The sequence below is a fragment of the Cryptomeria japonica genome, chromosome 10 (assembly GCF_030272615.1).
Source record: "Cryptomeria japonica chromosome 10, Sugi_1.0, whole genome shotgun sequence".
Taxonomy (NCBI): Eukaryota; Viridiplantae; Streptophyta; class Pinopsida; order Cupressales; family Cupressaceae; genus Cryptomeria; species Cryptomeria japonica.
This window is the reverse complement of record NC_081414.1, coordinates 788,152,911-788,161,418: the sequence shown is the minus strand read 5'-3', so window position 1 is coordinate 788,161,418 and position 8,508 is coordinate 788,152,911. Positions and strand designations below refer to the sequence as shown.

Below are 8,508 nucleotides of genomic sequence, written 5' to 3'. Positions count from 1 at the left end.
ATCATTCGAGCTTATCTTCAATCTCCCCCTTAATGATCAATGGAGTGGAGTCCCAACTTATTTCTGAAGGCAATAAAACTTTTGTTTGGAAGAGCTTTAGTAAAAGTATCAGCAACTTGTTCAGATGAAGGACAAAACAACAACTCCACTTGTCCATCTTGAACCAAGTCACGATTGTAATGATGATGGATCTCTATGTGTTTCATTTTGGCATGAAACACTGGATTCTTTGTCATGGCAATAGTGCTATTGTTATCACAATAGATGGTGGTTGGATTCTCAGGAACCAAATCTAAATCTGTCAATATTCTTCTTATCCATACCGCTTGAGAACTTTCTGATGAAGCTGCCATGTATTCCGCTTCTACTGAAGAAAAGGCTACTGCTGCTTGTTTCTTACTACTCCAGGATACAACTCCAGAGCCAAATGAAAAAACATAACTAGGTGTAGATTTCCTATCATCCACTAAACTGGCCCAATCTGAATCTATGTAACCAAGTAGTTCAAACTTGTGAATGGGAGAATATTGAATGCCAAAATTTTGTGTACCACTCACATACCTCAAAATCCTTTTAGTAGCCTGCCAATGTGACTCATGTGGATCCTGCATGAACCGAGAGATGAGGCTCACAACATACATAATATCAGGCCTACTGGTTGTGAGGTACATGAGGCTACCAACCAAACTCCTATATCGAGTTGCATCAACCTTGGGACTAACATCTTCCTTGGTTAGTTATTCACTAAGGGCTATGGGGGTTGCAAATGCTTTGCATGCCACCATGTTAAACTTCTTCAATAAATCAACTATATACTTGGATTGAGAAATAAATGTACCTTTTGATGTTTGTTGTACTTCCACACCAAGAAAATAGTGCATAAGTCCCAGATCTAACATTTCAAACTCTTGTTTCATTTCTGCTTGAAACTTCTCCAAGAGAGATTTTCTATTACCTACATAAATCAAATCATCAACATAGAGGAAAACTATGAGAATATCATTACCAATATGTTGGACATACAAGGTAGGCTCTGAGTGGCTTCTATTGAATCTTTTCTTCATGAAATAACTGTCAATTCTAGCATAGTAGGCACGAGGAGCTTGTTTCAACCCATAAAGGGCTTTCTTCAACTTGTAGACTAAGTGTTCTTTTTCTAGAACTTCATAACCCATAGGTTGTTCTACATAAACTTCCTCATCTATGTAACCATTAAGGAATGTTGATTTCACATCCATTTGAAATATTGGCCACTAGTATTGTGCTGCAATAGCCAATATAATCTTGACTGTGTCAAGTCGAGCCATAGGAGAAAAAGTTTTGGCATAATCCACTCCAAGAGTTTGTGCAAACCCCTTGGAAACTAGTCTTGCCTTATGACATTCTACTGAACCATCTGCATGATATTTTACTTTGTAAATCCATTTCACACCAATCACCTGGGAAGTGGAACTAATTCCCAAGTATTATTCTTATGAATGGAATTTAATTCATCATTCACAGCATTAACCCATACAGGTTCTTTCACTGCTTCTTCATACACAGAGGGTTCAACTTTAATTGTACTAAAAAAGCAAAATTAGCAACTGGATTTATATTGGTACTCCTCTGATAAACATCAACTAAACTTCGTACCTTTCATGGAATGGATGCTGGAGGTGATGGTGCAGGCGAATCCTCACCTGAGTTTGTGCTACTTGAAGAAATAGGTGAGCTTGGAGGACTAGAACTGGAGCTAGAACTTCCGCTTGAGCTTGTGGGGAGAGGAGAAGGAACACTGTTATCTTCCATGTTTATGATTATTGATTGATTTTTCTGCACATCATCTTTCCACTGCCATACTCCCCCTTCATCAAAAATCACATCCTGGCTAACTATACATTGCTTTGTCTCAAGATTATAGAATTTGTAGCCTTTAGTTGCAGTAGAGTAGCCCACAAAGATACAAAGTTGGGATTTGGCATCCAACTTCTTCCACTTTTGAACTGGAATATGCACATATGCCAAACATCCAAAGATGCGAAGATGAGCCACTGAAGGCTTGTGACCACTCCAGGCTTCCTTTGGAGTCAGATTTTGAACTGCTTTTGTGGGACTACTGTTGAGAATATACACTGTAGTGACAACTACTTCTCCCCAAAAACTATTTGGAAGATTTTTTGTTTGCGACATGCTTTGTGCCATTTCCATAATGGTATGGTTCTTTCTTTCAGCAATACCATTTTGCTAAGGTGTATATGCAACAGTAAGTTGTCTCTGGATGCCATTCTTAGCACAAAAATTAGTGAACTCATTAGAAGTAAACTCTCCCCCTCTATCTGTTCTGAGTATCTTGACAGGATACCTGCTTTGTTTTTCAGCCAGTGATTTAAAATTCTTGAAGCATGCAAAGGCTTCAGATTTTTGCTTCAAAAAATAAACCCAAGTCTGGCAAGAGTAATCATCAAAGAATGTCAAAAAATAAGGGTTCTTAACCAATGACGACACTTGCATATCACCATAGATGTCAGCATGCACAAGCTCTAGAGGAGATTTGGCTCTCCAAGATTTTCCCACTGGAAAATTGTCTCGGTTATGCTTGCCAAGTGCACACCCTAAACAAACTTCTTCTTTTGTTTTGATTGGAGGAAGACCTCGCACCATATTTTTCTTATACAACAAAGTTAGCCCTTGAAAATTCAGATGACCATATCATTGATGTCATAACCATGAATCATCTATGGTTGATTTTAATGCATGCAACTTACTAGAAACCAATTTGAGAGCAAATAATCTATTCTCTATCATATAAGTCTTTGCTACAAGATGATGATTATTAGATTTATCAAAAATTTTGCAAGAGCTATCTTCAAATACAACTTTATAGTTCTTTTCTAGAAGTTGTCCTATACTCAAAAGACTATGCTGTAATTCTGGCACAAAGAAAGTATTATGGATATTTGTAGTGTCTCCTTTCTTAGTCTTGACTACAAGGGCACCTTTTCCCATTACATCAACCTCCTTATCATCTCCAAATTTAACTTTACTCCTCATTGAATCATCTAATTTGACAAAGAAATCAGATTTACCTGTCATGTGATTTGAACAACCATTGTCCAAGAACTAGACATCCTCTTGGGGTTCTTTTGCCAAATTGCATGCAAAGAATGTAGAATTCTCTGCATCAGAAGATTCCTTTGCATAACTAGCTCTTGACTTATTTAAGTCAGATTTCTTCTTTCTGCACTTAGATTCATAGTGTCCATATCTTTCACAATATCTGCACTGAATACTCCTTCTATTAACAAAAATTTATCCTCTTCCTCTATTATTTCCTCTTCCTCTTCTTCTACCTCTTCCTCTGTTATTACCAGAAGATTTACCTTGAAATTTAGTAGTATGAGAGGGAGGAGATTTGGATTTTTCCTCAATATTCATAGAAGATTGGAAAGCTTGCACAAAACTTTCCATAGAACGTTGTGTGTGCTTTTCATGAGACTGCAAAGAACCAATTAATTCTGCAACTTTGAAAGTAGTTAGATCTTTACTTTGTTCAATAGCAATTACCACTGGATCAAATTTAGGAGGAAGAGACCTCAAAATTTTTTCTACAATTTTCTGATCTAATACAGTTTCACCTTGAGTCCTAAGCTGATTCACTATACCTTGAGTCCTAGCAATAAATTCATGAATAGACTCAGATTCTTTCATCCTCAAATTTTCAAATTCTCTTCGAAAAGTTTTAAGTCTTACCAATTTGATTTTATCTGTACCTTGGTATGCAGTTTGTAGAGTCTCCCATACATCCTTTGATTTTGTCAAACTGACAATTCGAGGAAAAATTGAGACATCCAAGGCAAATTGAATGGTGTAAAGAGCTTTGTTATCCTTCTTTCTATCTTCTTTCAACTGATTTTTCTGTTGTGGTGTCCATGTATTGAATGCTTTCTGATCAATAGGTTTTGTGTATCCACCTTCCACAAATTCCCAGAGATCTTGGGATAAAAGTAGGGTCTTCATCTTGATACTCCAATAATCATAGTTTTCTCCAGTAAATAATGGAAGCTGAAATGCTAAATCCTTTCCATTAGCCATCTGAAGATAACTGTTGTTCCAACCTGGAATCTGCACAATCAGAATTCTTGCACCCTGCTTTGATACCAAATGAAAGATTATGATAAAATTACAACACATAGAAAAAACAGAACTAAAAGAGATGAACACAAATATTTTCAGAATTGATAATCTTCATATATTGGAAAATCTCTAACACAAAATTACAATAATAGTAATTGCCTTATAGACAATCATTTTCTTAAGAATAGGAAAAACAAAAACTGAAAACAATAAAACTAAAAATTTGCTTTATAACTAAAACTATAGAACTTATTCTATCCTATAGCAGTTTGGATATGGGAACTTTTGTTTTAAAAACTGTTTTATTAAATAAAACTAAAAACAAGAAAGCAGACCACCTTCGTGATCTTTACAATACGTTGTATCATTCGAGCTTATCTTCAATTTCTATGTGGTACAATGATTTGAATACTTGCTCGCTGATGAAAAGCTTTTGAATACATTCCAAACAAACATTATTTCCAACAGTATAATGTGAGATCTATGCTGAGCAAGTTAAGCTCTGCTGCCCATCTTGCAATTCAGTCTAAGTAATCACACGGAAACTCTTTACCCGGTTGCCTTTTTCAGCAACTTAATTATGTGTTTGACAACTTGCAGACTATCCCAAGGCAAAATGCCACTTGGTTTTGATTAAAGAATAAATATTTGAAACAAAAACGATCAAATTAGAATACTTAGAATCAGTTAATTAAATAAAGAAGCAAGTTTCGTCTTATTCTTTCTTTGATAAAACCTCTGGAGCAATGTAGACAGGCATTTCCACATTGTATTTACGCTGAGATTGAAGCAAATAAGAGTGCAAAAACAAATGTCCTGTTACTACCATCTAGCAGGGTGTTTTCCAGTATCAAATCTCAGTGACGGATTTGCTGTTAGTCTCCAAAAACAATTCAAATATTCCCCCCCAAAACATTACCTGCTGGGTACTTATCATAGAATGGCGGTAGCTCGCTATAATGTAAGTTGTTGTTAGGGCAGAAATGTAAATGAAATGACAAAAATAAAATGAAACTCTTTTCGATTTGTATTCAAGAAGTACTTGCTGCATAATAAAGGCAGCGAACAGTTTGCACAGTTACACAAAAACTATCGGATGGAACAAATAAGTTATAACTATACAAAAACTAATAAAATCAAACAAAACTAAAATTAACCTAAAATTACTAAATTTTAACCTAAAGATTAATACATTAACATCTGCCCCTTAATCTGAAGGAGTTAAACCAATCATTTCATGAAATTTTTCAAACTTAACATGACCCAATGCTTTGGTAAGTATATCTGTAGGTTGGTCTGTTGTAGCACAATATTGAAGGGAGATACTGCCATCTTTCACATAGTGCCGAATAAAATGAAACTTGGTGTTGATATGTTTGGTACGATCATGAAACACTGGGTTCTTAGCCATTTTTATAGTAGATTGATTGTCAATAAAGAGTGGTGTGGAAGAAGCTTTTGGTGCCTACAAATCTGCAAGAATTCTTCGAAGCCATAAGATTTCTCTAGTTGCCTCAGATGCTTCTATATATTCTGCTTCTGCAGAAGAGAGAGTTGGGACTGGTTGCTTTTTAGATTTCCAAGAGATTACAGCAGAACCAAGAGACATTAAGTAACCAGATGTAGATTTTCCATCATCCATATCACCGGCATAATCTGAATCTGAATAACTAAGCAAAGAAAATTTTGATATCTTGGAGTATTTAAGCCCATAGTTTTGAGTGCCCTGTAGATATTGAAGAACCCGTTTGGCTGCTAACCAATGAGTTTCTCTAGGTTGTTGCATAAATCGTGATAGAACTCCAACAGAAAAAGAAATATCAGGTCGAGTAGTTGTAGCATAAATCAAACTGCCAACTAGTTTCCTATAAGAAGTTTCATCAACCAAATCAGAGGAATCATTAGATGAAAGTTTGAGATTTTGCTCCATAGGAGTGCTGAGAGCCTTGCAATCAGCCATACCAAACTTTTTGAGAAGATCACCAATATATTTTTGTTGACTGATGAAGATAGATTGGGGGTTTTGAATCACCTCAATTCCCAAATAGTAATGAAGATGACCCAAATTAGTCATATCAAAACCTTGCTGCAATCCTTCTTTTACATTTTGAATATTAGCCTCACTAGTTCCAGTGATAAATAAATCATCCACATAAACAATAAGATAGACAATAGTACCATCAATCTGTTTAACAAAAAGAGTTGCATCATCAAATTCAAAGTGATGAAAATTCAACTACAAGAGATGCTCAGTAAGTTTTTCATACCAGGCTCGTGGGGCTTGTTTTAAACCATACAATGATTTTATAAGCTTGCATATCTTGTCCTCTTTACCAGGAACTTCAAAGCCTTCAGGTTGAGTCATATATATTATTTCTTTAAGAGCACCATTCAAGAATGCAGTTTTAACATCCATGTGATGGATGTTCCAACCATTTTGGGCTGCTAAAGCCAACAAAACATGAATAGTAGTCCATTTTGCTGTAGGGGCAAATGTTTCATCATAGTCTATGCCCTCTTTTTGAGCATAACCTTTGGCAACAAGGCGTGCTTTGTGTTTATCAAGTGAACCATCAGCGTTATATTTATTTCTAAAAATCCACTTGCAACCGATAGGTTTACAATAAAGAGGAGGATCAACCAACTCCCATGTGCCATTATTCAAAAGTGCATTATACTCATGTTGCATAGCTTGCCTCCAAAATGAAATATGATGAGCTTCTTTATAGGAATTTGGTGTTGAGTCGATTGTGAGATTGAGCTCATCAATAGACTCAAGGTTATCTAAAATATTAGATTGAGCTTGTAGCCTTGCTTTATAAGAACTTCTTGTACCTGTTTTACCTATTTCATCAGGTCGCAAATCTTTCAAATTTTGTTGAACTTGTTTGGTCCACCTATGAGAGGATTTTTGTGGGACAATAGATGTTTCTATTTGTAGATTAGAATCTTCATTGGGAGGTAATAAGGCAGGCTCATCATTAGTGAGAACATCACTATGAGAAGGGGCTTCTTCTGGTACATGAAGAGGTGGAGCATCATGAGTTAAGGTAGCTTGAGATGCAGGTTCTACACATGTATTCATTCCTCCAGAGTGTAAAATCTCACAAGAATTTTCTATCCGAGGAGAAGATATGGCAAATTTATCAAGCTGTTTTAACTCATTTTCAATATGTGTATCACTTTTGAAAGATTCACAAAATACAACATCACGAGCAATAAAAAACTTTTTATGAACTTCATCATATAATCTATAGGCTTTGGAAGTTTCAGAATAGCCCAAAAAAATGCACTTATAACTATGATGATGCAACTTATTCCTTTTTTCTTTAGGAATCAAAGCATAGCAAATAGAACCAAAAATTCGAAGGTGTCAAATAGTTGGAGGATAACCAAACCAAACCTCATATGGAGTTGTTTGGTGAAGAGCAGATGATGGAGATCTATTGTGAAGATAGACTGTTGTTCTTGCTGCTTCAGCCCAAAAATATAACTTGATGCCTTTGAAATATAACATTGCTTGAACCATGTTCATGATAGTTCTATTCATTCTTTCAACAACACCGTTTTGTTGAGGAGTGCCTGGAATAGTGAGATGATGCTGAATACCATTTTGACAAAGATAATCCTCAAAAATTAGAGAAGTAAATTCTCCACCATTATCTGTTCGAAGAGTACCAATTTGAGATTGAGCCTGATTTTCAATCATAACCGAAATCTTTTAAAAGTGTCAAAAGCCTCTGATTTTTGCTGCAAAAAATAAATCCAAGTCATGCGACTATAATCATCAATAAACAACATAAAGTACTTAGATCCTCCAATAGAAGTTACTGGTAAAGGCCCACACAAATCTGAATGAATGAGTTGCAATTTTCTATGTGCTCTCCAGGTGGAATGAGGAAAAGAATTTTTATGTTGTTTGGCAAGAATACATGCTTCACATTTTTCAATTGATTTAGAAAAAAATGGCAAACCATCAGCACCATTCTTTTGCATGGTATGAATGCTATCATAACTAATATGCCCCAATCTTGCATGCCATAAAAGGCTTGGTGATAGACTCTCTTCTTCAGTAAGATATGCAAAATTTTTAGAAGTAGATGCACCATTTAATTTTAATAATCTTCCATCTTCACACCTAGTGAAAACAATTTGATTGTTAGATGTTTTTCTTACAACAACCTGCCCATCTTTTAAGAAAATAGAATAGCCTTTTTGTCGAATCAATACTAATGATAGCAAATTTCGTTGTAATTCTGGAATAAATAATACATCATGAAGCACAAGGTCTTGAAGATTAGGCAACTTAAATCAAATAGTTCCTTTTCTAAGAGGTTTCAGACTAGATTTATCTGCTAAATAAATTGGACCATAGGCACCTTCATGAAATTA

At 35.4% G+C, this 8,508-nt stretch overlaps 1 protein-coding gene across 1 annotated transcript; it reads right to left on the bottom strand.

The window, feature by feature from the left end:
* Positions 1-5,581: 5,581 nt before the first annotated feature.
* LOC131039247 (secreted RxLR effector protein 161-like) lies at positions 5,582-6,076 on the bottom strand. Its single transcript, XM_057971953.2, has one exon. The coding sequence runs from the start codon at positions 6,074-6,076 to the stop codon at positions 5,582-5,584; it is 495 nt and encodes a 164-aa protein (XP_057827936.2).
* Between the last annotated feature and the right edge of the window lie 2,432 nt (positions 6,077-8,508).